The following is a 19,593-nucleotide window of genomic DNA, read 5'->3' on the forward strand; positions in this document are numbered from 1 at the left end:
TCGGTATAGCTCTCGCCTCCGGCTAGTCGATTCGCTATATGCCGAGCTCTCTCTAGATCGCGTTGCGCGAGATAGCTCGCTCTCTCTACTCTCTCTCCTCTCTCTCTACTCTCTCTCTCTCTCTCTCTCTCTCTCTCTGCTCTCTCTCCTCTCTCTCCTCTCTCTACTCTCTCTCTCTCTCTCTCTCAGCATGGCTCACTCACATCATCAGGTTTGGCTGCCTGACTCTGCAGAGCCCTCTGGAGGTCCTCCACCTGCTGCTGCAGCTCACTCATCCGCTCTCCACTCAATCTGCAGATAACCGTGAAGAGGAAGGAAATATAAAACAAGAATACGTTTATAAACACCCAAAACGAAAAACAGCCAAAAGTCAATGACTATAAAAGGTAAAACAAAGCTTGCTGCTGATTTATGAAGACTTGTAAAACGCTTAACCTGTTCTCAGTGTCCAGTTCACTGCGTGTCTTATGAGCCTCCTCCAGCTGGGCCTGCAGTGCAGCGATCTTCTCCCCCTCAAGTTCCTCCTGCTGCACTCTCAGCATCTTGTTCTCGTGCTGCAGCCTGATGAACTTCTCTCTGAACAACAATACACACAAGGTCAATCATCACACAGCACACTGAGGAAGGGATAAAGAATTCTGCATGGTTGAAAACGCATCATTTACCTGTACTCTATGGGTATTAATTCAGCTGCCAGGTTTTCATGGCTGGGGCTGGAAGAAGGAAGAATCCCTGCATAGAGAAAGTATGTGTGCTTTAGAATAAAAAAGGGGCAAAGCAGCGTCATTACTGTCAGATTTAACATTGCAGTGAGATACCTGCTTGTGAGAGCTGGACCTGCTGAGCCTGAGTGCATCGCAGCTCCTCGTTGGTCTCCTTCAGAGAGTCCCTCTCTATGATGGTCCTCTAATGGACGGGAATAGAAGTTCAAACCACAGAGTTCGTAACAGCAAAAGAAAATGAAGCCCTCTTGATGATTGTTCCGGACACATTTCCCAAGCTGCCTCACCTCTTTTTCCTTCATCACAGTTTCGTGCTTTTCTTCTAATTTCTTCATCTCGTAGGCCAGGTTGTCTGCTCGCCGCGACTCTTCAGACAACTTCCTGTGTAGCTCTTGGACCTGACAAACAGCAAGTGAAAACATATGTAAACAAATAAAACTATGCAGCAAGGGCAGCGGAAAGCAGCCACGCTTTTCTCAACCCAGTTATCTTACAACAACCTAAGATTTGAACCATCTAGAATTGCTGTCATCTCCCTCCTGATCTCTAATAAACATAATAAGATAAAACAACAGTTTTGTTTTCAGGTTGATTATTATGCATCAAGATAACAAAATAATTAACATGGGAAGTCCAGTTAGCTACAAACATCTTTAAAGCACTGTGGCTCTTGGCTCCCGCACTTTCCTAATATAAACTGCAATCTGTCTCCCTGCTGTTCATTTTAAATCCTGAGTGCTGTATGAGATGTATAGCATATGAAGTTAGGTGGATGTAGGGTGGTGGAGTTTCCCATTAGTTCCCAGCCATGCTTTGCCTCACCTGTCTCTTGTACGTCTCCAGCTGTGCGCGGGCAGCGTTGGCCTTGCGCAGCTCTTCCTCCAAGCTGACCGTGTTTTGCATATAGGTCATGTTATTCTCCTCCAGCAGCTTCATCTGCCTCTTCAGATCTCCAAGATTCTCCAGCTTACGTTTGTATGTGTCCACTGAGGCCTCCAGCATCACCACCCGATCAGAGCAGTTCCTACAACATATTAATCCAAAATAAATGCATTCAATTTAAAAAAGGCTACCAATAAATCGCTGATTACAACTGCTTCCGAAAGAATCATTTTCAATCTTGAATCCCTGTTTTTGACTCGGCAAATGAATACATGCTACAATGTAGTAATATATCTTTAACAGTTAATTGTTTTTTTTTTGGAGTATTACATTGATGTTGCTTTTCTGGTTTCATTTGTTCAAGAGGTCCACAACATTTAAAGCAATTTATCGGATGATTTTTGTTCAAGCCAAGCAAAACATGAGCTAATTTCACTGATTAGCACTCACTCAACCAGGCGAGAAAGGCTAATCAGTGAAATCCTGAGTGGCCTTCTTTCCAGCACACTAGCACAGGACTGATCTGTGTTTGTTTGCCGCTCCTTGAGGAACAATCAGTTTATTACATTGTTTAAAAAAGACTTGATTGACATCCCCCCCAAAGAAACAAACCTCAGAACGTCCAGTTCATCCTTCAGTGCTCGAGACTCTTCTGCCAGGCTGGTGAGGTCGTCATTGCGGTGCTGAACCTCGATCAGCTGCTTCTCCAACTCTTCACAGTGGATCCTGTAGTCATCCTTAGCCGCCTCCAGCCTAAACAGATGCAAATTCACATAAATGTTCAGACTTTACAACCATAACGAGGTTCCTGCAGCACACTTTGGCAGAAGGTGACCCACCTGAAGGTCTCCTCCTGTAGCGTCTCTAACAGTTGCTGCAGCTGGTTGTGTTTCCTTCCTGAGGGGGTGCTGGGGTCATCGAATGTGTCCAGCTGATTGGCTCGGTCTGTTAGGACATCGTTCTCAGCCAATAAGCTGTTCCGTTCCTCTTGAAGAACAGCCACCTGTCCAGGTACAACACTGTTTAGAGCCACTCTCACAAAAGTTATACAATTTTGAAGTGAATTAAATATACAAACAAAACATACATTTAAATCATAATCATAAATCAGAAAGAATATGTTACGGTTTCTTTGGTCAATTATTTCATGCAAAGCTGTAAAGTTACATCTGAGTTACATCAAAAGACAGACCCCCTCCATTACAGGCAACTCTCCTCCTCTCCCAGCTGTAAGCAAACAGTTAACCATGCTGGAAGCAGAGCACAGACAAAGTGCCCTTTAAGCAAACATGTTAATACACGGTTAGTTAGTTTGACTTCTCACCCATCATTTCCCTGACGTGTACCGTTTTAGCACCAGATTATTAGTCCATGTTAACGTGTTGTTGTTTAAACATCCTGCAGACAACATGTCTACAAACTGGAGAAAAACCACCTCATTGGTCAGAGCCTACATTAGACAATACTTTTTTTAACTACAGCTATATATAATTGATCAAATTAATAGTATAATAAAAATATCTTACGGTTTTCTAATATATGAATACATTGTATGCAGCATAACATAATAAGATTATCATATAAAGCACTACTTTTGATGAAATCTTTCACACATATGAAAAAACAAAAACAGCTTTTTTCAATATTAAATGAGAGAAAATGATAACAGAATATCGTGATTATCATTTACAAAAGATTTAATCTAAAAGTTTTAAAATAAAGAATAATGAATAATCACCCATTCTTATTTATATCATCATTGTCTAATCCTATGAACTACTTTAAGTCCCACATAAAACAACCTTCATAAAATGTCCCACTGCTTTTATGAAAAGATGACAAAGTGGTTATTCCATCAGACAGATGTTCTTTGGTAAATTACAGAAAGAAACCAAGAAGACAGACACGGTGTGAGTCGTCATCCTGATGAGCCGTCTGTTAGCGGAGTTAGAGTAAACATTTGCGCAGCTTGTTTAGACGGGTTTAGTTTTTGCTGAAAGGTCGGCCATGTTGGACTTACCTTTCTGCAGCGAGAGAGGAGCAACACTGGTGACAAAACAAATCAATCTGTCGAGAGTCCAGTAAACAGTTGGTCAGTGCCTGTGCTACATGGAGTCTGTACAGTGGTGAGGGGGGGGCTCTAGCAGTGGCTCGCTGCCACAGAGGGGCCAGCAGAGCCCAGACTCTGAGCCCACAGTCCTTCTGCCACAGCAGCTCCAGACAATGGACCAAGCATTACAGCACATTACACAACGCCTGTTTATACAGTACCGCTGGCCTGCATGCATGTAGACATGAAGCTCTGAAAGTCAGTTAAGCCATAGACAAGTACTGAGACCAGAAAATAATTGTGATATATGTTTTCCTTTAGAAACACTAAAGGTGTTTGCAGGGTGTTATCCTACAGGAAATCAAATACCAGGGTCGTAAGTTACGGTAGTCAAAATATAGAAATGTTTTGTTTGTTAGTGATCAATGACTTTATTTTTCACAGAAGGCTTGCACCAGCAGCCTCTGAATGCTAACAAAGTATCACATTAGTACCAGCTTAATAGAATGATTTTAAGAACACCAAATGACTTACTTAAAAGATTTGTGTTCGTTTATAAAATGTGAGATTGTCAGAATTCATCTCCATGAGGCTGTTTGCAGCAGACAGATCTCAGGTAATGAACTTGGAATTGTATATTCATCACAACTATAGTAAAGCTCAAGCTTCATGCAAAGTTTATGTTACGTTCACTCTAATCTTGATTACCATAAATGACCAGGTTTACGTATAATCTTCTTTGTGAATTTAGTGTTGCGCAAAATATGACCAACGCATTTTAGTCATGTACTTAACACAAGGTACATTTCCCATAATGTTTCTCCTCTTAGAAAAGTAAATGTCTAATTTAAAAGAACATTTAATAATCCCTTGTTTCCTTAAAGAGAGGGTGTAAAAGAGTTGTATTCACCTGCATGTCCAGGTCCTGACAGCGCTGGGCTAATGCTTCCTTGTCCGCTAAAAGTTCAGTGAGTTCCTCTAGGGCTTTTTTCAGCTGGAAACATGAAGGAAAGCAGAATATAGAGCCAATTTAGTAAGACAACATAAAATTACTTACCTGGGAAAATGTACACATTACTTGCAAATGAAAGGGATATATGGATATAATCAATGTAATTCTAACAATAATGTTAGAATGCAATGTTAACATGAACTTGAGGGATTCTTATTAAGTACAGTATGTACATGGTACATATTCACTTAGTTAAAATAAATGACACAGTATAACGTACAGACTGTGTAAAGGCAAAAAAAAGACCTCCCAGTTGAGAACCTGCGTGGTAATAAAAATACAAACCTGATGATCCAAGTCCCCGGACAGTTCGGCTCCAAACGGGGCTGTGATCTCTCTGCTCATGAGCTGGAGAGGAAAAAGGTCAGTGGGTTTATGGATCATAGATTCATTTGAATAGCTTCAAAGCCTACATATATTGTACCCAAATACAAACATAGTCAATGCCCTCCTTCAACAAATACTGCTGCTGAAGTTAATTAAAAAACACATCAAATAAATGATTTTAAAAAACAAAAACGTTTTACATCTTTGACATCTGTAATCTGATTGTGGGAGAAACTTGGTATAAAACGAATAGTTCGGATTTTTTTGAAGTGGGGTTGTATGAGGTCCTTCGTCAGTGTAACCAAAGTCATTCAATCGGACAAACAACTAATTGATTGAGGCAGTGGTACACGAGCAACTCTGTGTTCTCTCATTAAAGTGAAATGAATGATTTTGTCAATAGAGTCTGCTGGCTTTGAATTGTAAATTAATTGCATTTATAAAGTGGTTTATCTTCTCTTTGCTTACACCAAAAGCACTTTAACAATGTACACACATTTAAGGTAAAGCAGTGAGAATATTCTAAGATTTGTTTAGGTTGCTAAAATAAGTTTTGACTATTGCTTTCCTCCTGTTATGGGTTTCCTTTAACTGGGAGCATGACTATCTCCATCTTCTGTAGGTATTTCTCTGACTAGGTGAAAGTACCTCACACACCCCTATTGAAACATGAGAAGCAGCCCTTTAAGACAGACTGACCTCCTGGATGGCTGTCATCACAACGTGCTGCACAGACTCCTCCAGGGTCATGATGATCTGAATGTATTCTGTCGACAGAATGATAGAATCAAATACTACACACACACATCGACTACATTGTTTTTTCATTTTCAGCACTTGTGCCCCACTTGCAAATGTAACACTGACGTCATTGATTTCCCAGATAGGCTGCCTGAAGGGCTCTGCCTTTGTCAGAGGCTTGGCAGGGCAATAATTAAACAGTGTTCCTCTGACAGGCCCTGATTTAACAGATTTTGATGGAACTATTCCCTTCCTTTGTTCTCTGTTCACCAAATGTTTGCTGTAAATATGTCTGCGTCTAATTTTAACAGAGAAGCAGCCACACACCTTGTTTACGCTCACATCTGACAGCACAGCCCAATACGAGCTGCAGCAGCCTCCCCAGCTCTTTGGGGTCTGAGTGCTCTGCCACCAGAGCCACGTCTGGCACCAGGAACTCTGCGATCTCCTGGCCTAAGACCTGACGGCACAGAGTCAGAAAACAGTGAGCAAAACTGCATGGATTCTATCAGCTTAAACCTGCAAACAGCTGTGTGAGTAGTTATGCTACAACTGGGAGAATGAATGGATAACATAAATCAGTTGTGTGTTGAAAAAGCGGAGTGGATAAAGAAATGGCTGAGCTTCAGTACTCCATTGTGGATGTTCTGAGTGCCAGGCTTAAACAACTTGAAGCTTGCTTTGATCTCAATTGCACAACGGGCTCATGGGGTTTAGCGCTACGTAAACAGTGTGTAGTACAAATCCCACAAGAAGTGAATGAACACACAAGAGTCTGATTCTCCCAATCATCTAATGTGCAAACACTAAGGGATATTGTGCATGTGCTAGTGTGTTCATTTTGTTAACTCAATATGTTCTTCAACTATGTTTTTAACCTTTAGAATTCATACAAAAAATATATAATCTCTTTTTTATTTAGTTGACAAATAGAGGAGAAGGAATATTCTCGAATATTTTATCCCCCAAAGAAATAAGGTCTACAGCTACTTATTCAACTTAATGTTAACAGTGACAGCAGGGCTTGAGAGGAAAAACGAAGGTGATATTTTAACTAGAGTAGATTTACTGATGACCAAAACTTGACTTGACTGAAAAACTAAACAGGAATAAAAACAATAAAATATAAGACTTTCATTTGACAAATAACTAAGGAAAATACTAAATAAAAAAAATAAATAGCTGATGAAATTCAAACTTTTTCAAATATAATATTGAAATATTGTGTACATGAACACAACCTACCTCATTATAATAATCAACGATCATCTGAAGAATCTTCTTCAGGTTGTTCATCTGAGAACGCACACAATATCGTAAACTTAGTTTAGTCACACTCACAACACAGATTCACTTCAAACAGAAGTAATGCTCATGCCATCCCAAAACCATGATTTTTGATATATGTGCAAGAAAATATGCATTTTTGAAAGCAGATGTTTTGATTTGTCAGCAGTTTCCTTATCTGGCATGCCAACATGTCTAAGGGCAGTGATACAGTCACAGCCAAACAGATGGGAGAGAGAATGGCATGCATTTAATTTCCAAACTACATTAGATATAGCTGACCAATTTGGACAAACATACATGAAAACATTTCCCCAGAGCAGTCAGAGAGCAGGGTCAGAGTGCTAAGCCGGGAGCAGCACCAGCGCAGGAAGGCAGTGTCAAGGACAGTTAAGCAGGGTTGAAGCAAACAGAGGATTTAGCACACGGGGTTCAAGCAAAACATGAAGAGAAAAGTGAGAGAGAGCAGAGGATGGGGAAGACACCACTCCTTTACCTTCAGTCTCCAGTTGTCCTCAACATCTGGTTTGATACGAAGGAGCCATCCGTCAGTGAACCATGATGGGTCTCTGCAGCACACAGGAGGGGGACAGTTCACAGGTCAGCCGTTCAAGGTCAAATGATTCTGGATGATACTCAATATCTGCTTTCTATCTACTTTCTTTCACTCAAGCAAAGTACTTCCTGTATTCTCAAAATATTCATACAGGAATGTTGTTTCATTCAGCTGTGTGTTACACATGTAGCTGGAGAGTAACAGACAGTAAGGCATATGTCCCGTAGCTTTGGCTACAATAGAACTTTATGTTTAACAGAGGTGGTGAACTTAAAAACAATCTGTTGTTGTTGATTTTCATTGTCTCACAATAAAATCTGATGTTGGCTGTTTACAGTGTTGGGACTAACGCGTTACTGTAACAAAAACGTAAGTAACAAAAACGTAAGTAACAAAAACGTAAGTAACAAAAACGTAAGTAACAAAAACGTTACTTTTCACAGTAACGCATTACTTTTGGTGTAAGTAACTAGTAAAGTAACTGAGTTACTTTTGAAATGAAGTAACTAGTAATGGTAATTAGTTACTGGTTTTCAGTAACTAGCACAACACTGGCTGTTTATGATTGACATTAACTGTGTGTGTGTGCATGTGGTGACTTACATTTGATGCAGTGCTTGTGATATGGCCACTCCTGTGGTCAGCTCCCCCACTGCTGTGCAGGGTGCAGGAGTGTTGAAGGTCTGCAGCTGAGAAGCATAAAACACAGCATCACAGGAAGAACGGGCAAACAATCCATGGAGAGAACAGCGAATACAACATTGCTATGGAGGCAGTGACATGCTGCTGCCCACTGCATTATTTCCAAGCCATCACTGGAGCGTGTCTTCACAAAACTGCAGATGTGTAGAGATAGTGTACTACCTACATTCAAACCCTGAAGAGGAGAGAACGAATAAAGGAGAGAGGAGATAGTGCCAGTCAGGTTAGGACAAAGGCTTCCCCTCTTAAGTGAAGATGTAAATAATTAAGGTAGCAGACATGGTGTGAGGCATGGGTGTCAAACTCAAGGCCCGGGGGCCAAATCCGGCCCGCGACCTAATCTTATGTGGCCCGCAAGAGCTTGCAAAGAATATAATATACAATACAATTGGTGTAATTGTTGAATATTTACTTTCAATTATTTGCCCTAGACTTCTGCTTTCAGACGTAGTTATTTAGGAAGATATGACCAGAACTGATAATAATCCAATGCAGGGCCAACAATGTAATATAATACATTATTGAATATATATTATATATTTACATATGTATATTTATATATAATTAAAATTACAACCGGCCCTTTAAGTGCAACCATAATGCTGATGTGGCCTGGGATGTGTATGACATAAAGTACATTTTTATTGGACACAAATGTGCTTTTCCACATGACACCCAGTAGACTAACTTAACACTTAAAGGTCCCTCTAATGTCCTTAAATCAGAAGAATCAGAAACGGGTTTATTGCCAGGTAGGTTCGAACATACTAGGAATTTGACTTGATGTCATGGTGCATACATCAAATATAAAAAATAAGAAATCTAATACAAAACACAAAATATTTTACACCGTAATAAAATAAAATACAGTTAAATAGCAATACAAATTAAATAAAGCAGTAATTTACATGGAAATAGAATGCTATGAATGAATTTTAGAATATAAACTATGAAATGTGAAATAAGAATATGTGCATCTAGGAGTATGAACATTGTGTGCGTTCATATAATGCACGTAGTCTATGATGTGGGGGGGGGGGGGGGGGGTAGTTTTGAGGGCTTTAAAGGAGGCATTTTGAGTGTCTGTGTTTTGGAAACACAAATGTTAAGGTTTAACCAAAGTAGACATAAAAAAAACTCACATCCTTGCCAAAAGTCATGCCTCTTAAGCAAAGCCAAAATGGTAAACACTTTTACAATTAAATAGCCTAATATTTCCCTGTGAGGAACAGTATAGGGTTTAATCTGACCTCCTACTTAAATTGTAAGATTTGTCCACTGTTTGTCAACAAGGTAACTGAAGTGGATTAGACATAGCCACGGGATTTAGATGTCAGATACTGCTGGCATGATATCTAACAAGACAACCAACACACTGTGGGTTCCACCATGAAGAGGGACAGGTGCAGCACGCTAGCTACACAAACGAAGGACACTTAACTACTGCTAGTATTAGCTTCATGTAATCACTTACACAAGGTCAACAAAACAGCAACATTGAACAAATATCTCTCAGTCAATTGGATTAACTCGAAATACGGCGAGGATCGACTAAACTAAAAGGACAGTGTTGTCTTTGTCCCTTTAACTTTAGATTTATTAGCCTGCAGTACCAGCTCTTGTCGTTACTATGCCGGTGGGCTGACACTGTTGCCACGGAGACTTTAATTAAATAACGGCTGCAACTGAAGCTGATTTCAGTAATAACGATTTTGCTTAGCGACAATAAACGACTATCTGCTCGTTTGTAATTTGTCTCTTTTTCTCTCGGTTTGTAAAGAGTGTTTTCGCTGACACCCCCACCACCTACAAACAGGTAGGTCCGCTCCCATGGTTTCCTTGTATCAGCTGGCACATTCACATAACGCTATTAGCTGAACATGTCATTTTATACAACTCACCCATATTGCGAGGCTCTCGGTCAGTGCCATTTTATACTCGTCCGATTGTTCCATTTTAGCTTAAAAGCTCAAGTATTTTCCTCCACCTGTCAGCAAAGCTCTTCCGCTCCTTTCCTCTGCATTTGACCTCACCTGCTGCCAAGAGGTAGCGCTCTTACGCTAAACACGTAAACTTGACAGCCACTATGGAAGTGCTGTCCGTAAAATAACGTAAGACGTACGCGAATGGCGCCGCTTAGTTCTTCGGCGTTTACTTATGTGCAGGCTCTTACTTGAGATCAAGGGAGGGAAATACAAGACGTAACCAATCAGCGTTGAGATTTGGGGAGATTGACAGCAGCTAAACCTCGCTATAGCCAATCAGTGAGTTGGATCTGTGATTAAACACGCCTCCATTTTCTGGCCAAAATCAAATCATTTTTGATCCGTGTAATTATGAAATGGCTAACCCTCATAATTGATGGATTATAGATGTAGAGAGTTTGAGGGATCAAACACACGGTAATAGAATTCAGTTCAATGTTTTTTATTTTTCTATTAATATCTAGTATTAGTTTTTGTTTTTCTATTGCCAATCCTCAAACTGCCACTGTACCTCTACTAAACGCTATATAGCCTACTGTATATTTATACATTAGCTACAATCAAATTTTAAATTAAATCATTAACTGAATACATTATATATAGCGTATATATAGCGTATTACTTTAATTATATTTTATCTGAGTATATTTCATATTTCTTTCACTTGTGTCATTTACCTTTTTTATTTATATATTTAGTCAGTAGTACACTACTACATGAACAAACACAATTATGTTGTCCCTAGTCCCAGTGCAAAACATAAGAAAGAATGAGTCATCATGATAAAAACAACAAGATACCAAAACAGGTACAAAACAAGATGCAAGCCACGGTTTGAAGGACTACATGACCTCACCCATATTGCCAACATAAATAATAATCCTGCACAGACAGTTTTGCAGGTATAGCATAGAGGTGGATATTGAATACAAAATGTTAATCCCTTTCAACCCTCGTTTTATTGTCCACATTAACTCGAAATAGAAAGTGTTTTTCTTTAATCAACCTCCTTTCAGACAGCCACTTAAAGCTTGGCAGCATGCCAACTGTTGTATGAATATTAATTCATTCTCCATGAATATAATAAACCTGCTCACTCATTTATATATCTCATGAGCGTGTCTATGATTATAATTTAAGGGCTACATTGTGTACATAATAACTCACTCATGTCCTGTCTGCTGCTCTCTGAGCCACACAATGAACGTTTCCAACAAAGCTTGAGGAAGATGAGACTCATAGACTTATCACACATTTTAAAGATTTTTTTACATTAGGGGATGTAACACTTTGGGATAAATTCGTTGATATGTCACACTCCTAAAATCAGTGTGACCTGAGACTGGACTTTACCCCTGCGGCCTGCAGGAGCGTCCTCTGTCCAGATTTTACTGTCAGTAGGTGAACTTGTTTGTTTTATCTCCTGGGCTCTGCTACTACCAGACCCTGACTCTCACAGACTGATGGCTGCTATTTTTAGATGACCTGAACCACATTGACACTTCCACCCTCCCTTCTTTAGCTCCTGGAGTGAGGTGAAGAGCCTGTGTAAATATTTGTCTGGATATTTCTGCAATGGCTGTCATGCTGAATTATGTGAAGGTTATTTCACATTTTCACTCCCCGTCAGATATCTTTCTTATCTTGAAGTCAAAGCAAATGTATTATAGTCCTTTTAATTACTGCTTTATTGCTCAGTCATTTTGATTCACCTTTACTTTACTGATATTAAAATAATGTGAATAGTTCAGCTTCTGAAAACAGAAATCTACCTTTATACCACAGTGGGTTTAAGAACGTTCCGCTTGTTGCTGGGTTGATTATCAACTGCTGAGTGTCTCTACAACCCTCAGTGGAGTACGGTGTAAATGTCAGGGACATTTAAATGCATTTCACAACCAAAAGTTTATTGTAAGAGAGGAATTATGTGAAGCAGGTTGTTGTCAGAGTAAACTTTGGGTCAATGATTAGCAAAGTCAGATCTAACCTACTTCAACAAAGCCTGGCTTTGATCTAGTGTCATGTGACCCCAAATAGTTTGCTTCTGACCAGACTGGAGGTGGGAGCTTTTCTTTTTGAATATCTAAGGAATTAATACTTTAAAACTAAAAGTTAGACAGGCTATTCTAACATTTCACAAGTGTTCTTCTGGGAATAGAACAACTTCACAAACCACTGCTGTATTCATTTGACTGCATTACTGCTCTTGTAAAGCAGGAAGACTCAGACAGCCGCTCATTGGAGGGTGTAGTTAATCATTAACAGGCAGCTTTATTTTCTGCAGTGATGCTGCCAGACAGCACTTCACTTCCTTCCAGGAGACAGTGACTAACTGTCAGCTGCTATGTCTGGCTCAACCATGCACCCCTACCACAGCTCTCAATCCAGGTGAGTCCCATCTACAATTATGATTGTGATTGTTATCGCAGAACACAAGTGGAGATGTAATTCACAAGATGTACTTCAATGATAATTCAGATTTTAGTTTTAGGCAAACTTTAAGTTCAGTTCATCTGATGTGTAATTTACTAGACTAAAAACAGCATGTGCATCATTCAAGAGTTTTTAAATAATTGTTTAAGGGCTCCACAAAATATAAAACTAGACATGTTTTAGACCTGAGCAAACTATGTAAAAGGTCTTCTTGCTTTACAAAAATAATGACAGTATTGATTCTGTTTATCTGACTCCATTTCATAAAATAATTACTGTAATCACTGTTCATTGATCAATGATAAAAGCCAGATTGTGATGCCGAAGATGTTTATGATGCCTGGTGAAATTAAAGATAGAATTGTTGCTTAGTTTAATTTGACAATTTACATTACAATGCTCATTTTGACTTTCCATCTTAAACAACAATGCTGATACAACATAGTATCTTATCTGAAAACTGCTGCAGTCAGAGCATAAGCATGATCTGTCATCCAAAAGAGCTGTGTGCAGTCATACTTCACAAATAAATCTCAAATCATTAGTTTTGAGCCTTCTCACTAGCAGATATGCAATATTTCAGGCGTCTTTATCACTGTCGCCATGTTGTGTCACGTTGCAGTCTGGACCGTCTCTCCTCTGAAGGTCCGGCGGGTAACGGCCACCTCCGGTCATCCAGATCTCTGTTGAGCACACCAGAGCAGCCAGCGTTACAGTTAATGTGTCACCATAAGGTGAGAACTTCACTCACATACACACTGTGAGCACACACACATGAAGCTGATGATACTGTATGCAAGTTCTTCAATCTTGAACTGTTGGTACATTCAGTTTTTGTATTAATGTTTTTAACAAATATTGACCACGGCCCGGGAAAAGCACACAGGCAATAAAGAATATATTACTGTAAGGCACTCCTGTATGATTATTATTATTATTGCTTTATTTATTAGGGTCAGATATGGAGAGAGATGCTGCCAACAAATGATTATAATCTAACGGTTTATAGCCCAAGATTTGTCATTCACTATAATTCTCTAAACATGTATTTTGTAGCTATAATAATTTTCTTTATGTAATCTATAAGAATACTTAAAGGAATGGTATGCTCATGACACTCATTTTTAAATAATTATCATCCGATAAAAAAGACCAGTCTCTGCCAGTCTTTTTTTTTTTTTTTTTTTAATCCGATGACATTATCAGTGATTTTAAACTGATTAATTACCGAAATAACAACACTGTGGGCGGCGCCATTTTACCGGACGTGACGTAAACCATGCGTTTGGTTTCGAGGACACGTTGATGTTCATGTTATTTACTGTGGTTACTCTCTTCAAATATGCCTCATTGTATCGCGAAACATTGCCACAATTCTGATCGGAACAATCCACGGAATGCTCGGTTCCATCTGTTGCCAAAAGGTAAGCGTAGGAAGTACGTTCGGAGGCAGTGGCTAGCGAAATGTGGCCGGCCCGAACCGAAAGTTCCACAGGCGCATGTATGCAGCGAACATTTCAAGTTTCCGGACGACTACTCTGAGAGTATGATAAAACATAACATGGGATTTATTGAACAACCATTACTTAATGGAGATGCAGTACCATCGGTCTTTCTGGTGTCATCACCGACCAGGACACCAGTTCGGCCAGTTGAGAAATCGCCTTCTGCAAGTGTGAAGCGACGGAGGACCAGAAGTAGTGCTCGGAGTAAGAATAAGGTATGTTATAGCCAGGGCTGCACATAACTGGTGCGCATGCGCACCTCCGCTAAAAAAAAGAGCACCGGGTCATTTGAAAAAAGGCGCATTTGCGCACCAACATTGAGAGGGAGAGGGAGAAGAGGGGGAGAGAGAAGGTAGGAGAGAGAGGAGAGAGAAGAGAGAAAGATATTTGCGAGTTGCATATGAACTCAGGGCCGGCCCGTAGCACTGGCGTAATAGATGTTCGCCTAGGGCGCCAGATCTGTGGAGGCGCTGCGCTGGCAGTTTTGGGAGGGAAAAACATTTTTTTGACCGTTGGTGCTCATCCTAATTTTCGGCCTTGATGTAACGATATTCACAATTAAATGTACACCCTTTTCACCCCGGTTACACGTTTCATTTGCCCTGTACGATGAAAATCGTAAGTGATGAAAATGGGGGATGTTGGCTTATCTGGCAACCGCAGCTCACAGCCAAAATGCGAGTGAGTGAGGGAGAGAGGGAGGGTGCACCGGTACCGGCGCTGTTATTAGAATCTGGTGCCGTGCTAGCTGCTCTAACGGATATAAGAAGAAGATGTTTCTAGAATAATGTGGAGAGAGAGTCCTCCCAGTCAGACTGAGAGGCTGATAATACAGCTCAGTGAGGTAAAGTAATCTTGAGTGTTTAGATAGTTAACTTTAGTCTAAGTTCAAACGATTTGGTCACAATTTATGTAAACACATATTTCCAAGGCACTCCTTTATAATTATTGGGATAAACAGGTTTGAAATCATTCCAATGTATACTATAGGACAGTAACCAAAAATATCCTTTAAAACTGGAGAGATACATTTTTTTTTTTTAAGGTAAAATAAGATATGAATGAACAACACAAATAAAATAAGTTACATCCATTTGTTATTGGCTATGGTAGGTTATTGGTTATGTTCACATACTTATTTGATTACATCCACTTTTCTAAGATGACAACAGAGACTTTCGACCCAAACCCAGCTGTTGACTTGTGGATGCAAGCAGCTAATCGCAGACTCAACCAGAGAGAAAGTAGTAGGCCTACATCATCAGCTACCATGTCTGACAGAGAGGAGAACAGTCAGGAGGGGAGTGATGACAGCTTGTAGGATTACTGGTCGTGCTAATGTTGTCTTGTGTTCACCTCTGCATGTGTGTTCAGTGCCGTGTGTCTGACAAATAAAGACCCCCTCAAAAGTTACGGTTTATTTCATTTTAAGGATGAGCACCAAGCAACATCTCCAGGTGCTCCTTTGAGAACCAGGACAAAAAAAGTTATGTGCACCCCTGGTTATAGCGCATTTCCATTGCAGCGGGTAGCCCCGTTTAAACGTCCTTTATCGTCCAGGCCAGGCCAGTTTTTGGTGGCCTTTCCATATAGCGTAGTACCGGCTAGTGGGTATTTTCCCCCAGTTTTTCCGGCCCCATAAAATCGTGGTTCTAGGGCCAGGGACAACGAGGCTGGCTGAGTATGCTAAACTAGAGAGGGAATCGCTAGCAAGGGTGGTACTACATGCATACATATCTAGTAATCAAAATCATTGTATCTACTAAGTAGTACTAAGTAGGCTCGAACCTGTATGGCTGAATTCCCCCATCCAATCTCTTCATATTGCTCAAAACTTCTTCCTCGGCTGACGAGTCCGAACTCAAATACTCCATGTTTTCGTGTGTTTACAAAGTGAACGCATGGATGACGTCACGACCATCACGTGACTACTGAAAATGGGCAAAATGGCAGCGGCCTGACGGAATATACAGGTTTTGATAAAAAAAGAGCTATAAAATCATTATTTACCGGGGAATATCGCTGATTTCTTCAGGGTATGGTTTAAACATAATGTTTCACTAAATACTGAAGTTTTGATTAATTATCTAATGAGTGGAGCATTCCTTTAATTTGGCCATAAAGTCTTTTAGCTTTCTCAACTCTTTTGTTGCTTCAAGTTTTCTACTTCCTTGTTTTTTTAAATTGTTCCTACTTCTATTTTCCTGTTTTCCACCTGTCATGTCTTAACATATTTCTGCCTTCTTCTCTTGTCTTCTCATCTCTTTAGGAATCTACACAGTCATGCCCATCCATTAGCAGAGACTCACATTGTCCAGTGTGTTTGCAGACGGCCAGTTTCCCAGTCCAGACAAACTGCGGCCATTTGTTCTGCGGTACGAGATTCAATGCACACTTAAACACACACATTGACACACAGGTATTAGAGCAGCCAAGTTTATTCATTTGTGTATTTGTTGCTTACCCGTTACACCATGCGTTGTATCTCTGTTGATTCATTGGCTGATCAGTGTGGCATCAGTGAGTCTCAGATCTTGAGGCCTGTCTGTTTGAATTACAATAATAAAGTGTTGCCACGCTTTTCCAATGCTGCCTCTCACCTGACAGCTTTACTCAAATCACTCTTAAGGGGTAAGGTTATATAAGATGGAGTGTGGCATGTCATCCCAAACAAACACGTTCACTTAGCTGTTAACATATGTGCATCAGTGAACATCAAATGCAGATCTCTAAATTCAAAATGTTGATTTTGTAGCATCAAAGTATAGTATTGAGAAGGGTGCACTTATAAGTACATTCTTACCAAATACAGGCGATTCTGGGCAGTCTTATGTACAGTTTATACACATTGTATGAACAAGGGTACAATACATGTGTTATAGTTTAAAACTTAAAAGATAGAGATATGTGTGTGTGTGACTTAATTGCAACTCAAACACACAAATTTAAAAAAAAGCATTCGATTTCTAAGATAAAGAAATCTTTACTGAGAGATGGCTGTCACAGTCTTAACAACCTTTGATAGATTATAAAGATGTTTTTATTCCAGCACCTTTACCATAACATACTGTGGACACCTAACACAGGTGTGACCTACTTACCTGTGTCTCAACCCAGCCTTTTATACATAATCTTTTTTAACCCTTTAATCGCCCAATCACTTCGCCTGTTATCATTTACAGTGACACAATGTAACTTCATTGCATGAGTGTCATGCCTGCATCCGAGTGTCATCACAGTTTCACCAGAATAATCCAACATAGAATACATGTTTAATAAGTGAATGAGTATTTGTTTATGTGACTCTGCAGCTCCCTGTCTGATCGCTTATTGGAGACATGGGTCCTGGTTGGATGCAATAAGCTGCCCTCTCTGCAGACAGAAGGTACATGATGCATATTCAGAATACAAGAGTGAAGATTGAATACAACGGACATTGACGTGAAAATAAAATAAAATGTTGTTTTGATTTCCCAGGTCAGCGTGCTTTGTAATCTGTTTAACGAGAGTCGATCAGACAGTCAGTCAAAGGAAGTTCTTGGGGAAATCACAGATTACAACAAACGCTATTCCGGAGCCCCAAGAAGGGTCAGTATTTTTAACTTGTTTCTAACATTTTCTTAAAGCATTTTCACAGCTTGTTTGCCTATTCTAAACCCTTTGTGTGTGTCTGTACCGGGCGGTGCACTTTTTTCTCTTACATGCTTTAATTTAACATTAGATTAGTCTCATGAGAAAGTTTATATTTCTTCCAACGTTTCCTCTTATAATGGCTTGGTAACAGGAGTACCATTATGCAACCTCAGGGATTTATTGCCTACACAAAGGAGGCTAATAAACTGGCATTGCCACGCCTTGTTGCCCTACCTCGTATCAGCGTGTTTGTTCCTTTCTTATTAAAATACAAGCACAAAGGGTTTCCCACATGGATATCATTTAGTTTTATATTAAAAAACAACCAACAAAGCTATGTGGTTATATGCTAATAGAGGGTGTACTATTACACTGTATGAACATCACTATTTACAGGAACTTATAAAAGAAAGCTGAGTGACAGTAGAAATATATCCATCACAATTAGATTCTCATTAGTTCCTTTTTAACCCATTTCCGCTGCTAAGATGTTGATTTCCTTTGATGGAAGTGGTTAAGCAAAAATCTGAAGACATTTTCAAAATAGGTCAAGCCTTTTGGCTGAAAAGTATATTTTTCTTCTCATACTAAATTAGTTATTGGGTTCATGTGATTACTGTTTCTTCTATATATTTCATTGTATTTTGAGAAACATTCTATATGTGCCCAAATAATAAATATAGTAAGATAATAAAAAGACTCACAATAAAGTGAAGACCACAATCAAGTATTTGATATCTATGAAGGCACAATAAGAACAGAAATACATATATTTTTCATGTAATCCAAAAGGTTTGTGGTTGTAACGTTAGATACTTGCTCTAAGTATGTCTGTACCAGATTACAATACTTTAAACCAATCAGAACAAATGTTGTGGCATTTTTCCTTATACTGAATATAGTCTTACCTTAAAACTATGTACAACTTTATATCATTTTGCATGTTTATGTCTTACATGTTTTCCCATCTGCTCACTGACCCCTGCAGGTCACAGACTACCTGTGTGACGCGCCTCTTCTCCTGCAACTGCTGACCAGAAGCCTGGGCACCATGGGAGGACTGGTGTGGTTGTTTTTCTTCAGGGTGGCCCTGTGCTGTGTGGGGACCGTGGTGTCCATCTCCTACCCTCCTCTGGACCCCGTCTCCTCCTCATCATCAGCCAATCCCCTGGGAACAGACCCCTCCCTGTGTGGACTGCTGGGGGTCCTCGATGACCTGGTGGTGGTCATCCTGCTGCTGATCTGCGTTATCAACATCAACCAGCACATGGCGCCAGAGAGAGGAGGACAGTCTGCTACAAGCTCACAAGGAGTAATGTAGACAGATGCTGCTGGAGGTTCAGTGGGAGCCGTTTGACTTTCATTGGATTTCTTCCTTCTTTATCTATCTGACGCAAGAATATTGACAACAGCACGGCGCGCAGCAGTCGTGGACTCGGCTGATTGTAAAGTGTTTACAGAGCCTGTTCAAGAGCAATGTCTGTAATGATCGAGGCCTTGACCCGGGCTGAGATAATTAATCAATATTAAATAGGCAAAATATTCTGTTTAAAATCGCAGTTTTATCTTTTATTTTATTTAGCTTTAGTCATTGTCATTCATCTAAATGTGCAGCAATGTTGGCTCTTTGTTTAAGAATCAGGCTAAAGATGCACTTTAATGCCGTAAATATTACGATATGTAAATACATAATATTGTGAGTTTTTTGTGTAAATAAAGAATATTTATGTGTTTTTTTTAAACAAATTAAACACTACA

The 19,593-nt window shown here is 39.7% G+C and overlaps 2 protein-coding genes and 1 long non-coding RNA gene across 3 annotated transcripts in view; 1 reads left to right on the forward strand and 2 right to left on the reverse strand.

Moving 5' to 3' along the window:
• Window positions 1-10,423, reverse strand: part of hook1 (hook microtubule-tethering protein 1) — a 12,959-nt gene extending 2,536 nt beyond the window's left edge. Inside the window, exons 1-16 of the mRNA XM_034229780.1 lie at window positions 10,181-10,423; window positions 8,181-8,266; window positions 7,518-7,590; window positions 6,980-7,030; window positions 6,062-6,194; window positions 5,693-5,760; window positions 4,952-5,014; window positions 4,565-4,648; window positions 2,444-2,607; window positions 2,217-2,357; window positions 1,545-1,746; window positions 1,010-1,120; window positions 819-906; window positions 666-732; window positions 436-576; window positions 204-291 (exon numbers count right to left, since the gene is read on the reverse strand). Of these exons, the coding sequence (XP_034085671.1) occupies window positions 204-291; window positions 436-576; window positions 666-732; window positions 819-906; window positions 1,010-1,120; window positions 1,545-1,746; window positions 2,217-2,357; window positions 2,444-2,607; window positions 4,565-4,648; window positions 4,952-5,014; window positions 5,693-5,760; window positions 6,062-6,194; window positions 6,980-7,030; window positions 7,518-7,590; window positions 8,181-8,266; window positions 10,181-10,234 (1,614 nt within the window). The 5' untranslated portion in view covers window positions 10,235-10,423. The remainder of the gene's footprint in view (window positions 1-203; window positions 292-435; window positions 577-665; window positions 733-818; window positions 907-1,009; window positions 1,121-1,544; window positions 1,747-2,216; window positions 2,358-2,443; window positions 2,608-4,564; window positions 4,649-4,951; window positions 5,015-5,692; window positions 5,761-6,061; window positions 6,195-6,979; window positions 7,031-7,517; window positions 7,591-8,180; window positions 8,267-10,180) is intronic.
• On the forward strand, window positions 9,929-19,586 carry si:dkey-183n20.15 (RING-HC_RNF170 domain-containing protein). The gene is made up of 7 exons (XM_034229782.1): window positions 9,929-10,095; window positions 12,549-12,652; window positions 13,320-13,431; window positions 16,472-16,577; window positions 17,514-17,587; window positions 17,680-17,790; window positions 18,824-19,586. The coding sequence occupies exons 2-7, from the start codon at window positions 12,609-12,611 to the stop codon at window positions 19,154-19,156; spliced, it is 780 nt and encodes a 259-aa protein (XP_034085673.1). The 5' UTR covers window positions 9,929-10,095; window positions 12,549-12,608; the 3' UTR covers window positions 19,157-19,586.
• LOC117555079 lies at window positions 13,057-14,394 on the reverse strand. Its single transcript, XR_004570357.1, has 2 exons — window positions 14,302-14,394; window positions 13,057-13,380 (listed from the first exon to the last, which is right to left on the reverse strand). It is a non-coding gene; the product is annotated as an uncharacterized LOC117555079 (long non-coding RNA).
• Window positions 19,587-19,593: the final 7 nt, after the last annotated feature.

The sequence above is a fragment of the Gymnodraco acuticeps genome, unplaced genomic scaffold (genome assembly GCF_902827175.1).
Source record: "Gymnodraco acuticeps unplaced genomic scaffold, fGymAcu1.1, whole genome shotgun sequence".
NCBI classification, from domain to species: domain Eukaryota; kingdom Metazoa; phylum Chordata; class Actinopteri; order Perciformes; family Bathydraconidae; genus Gymnodraco; species Gymnodraco acuticeps.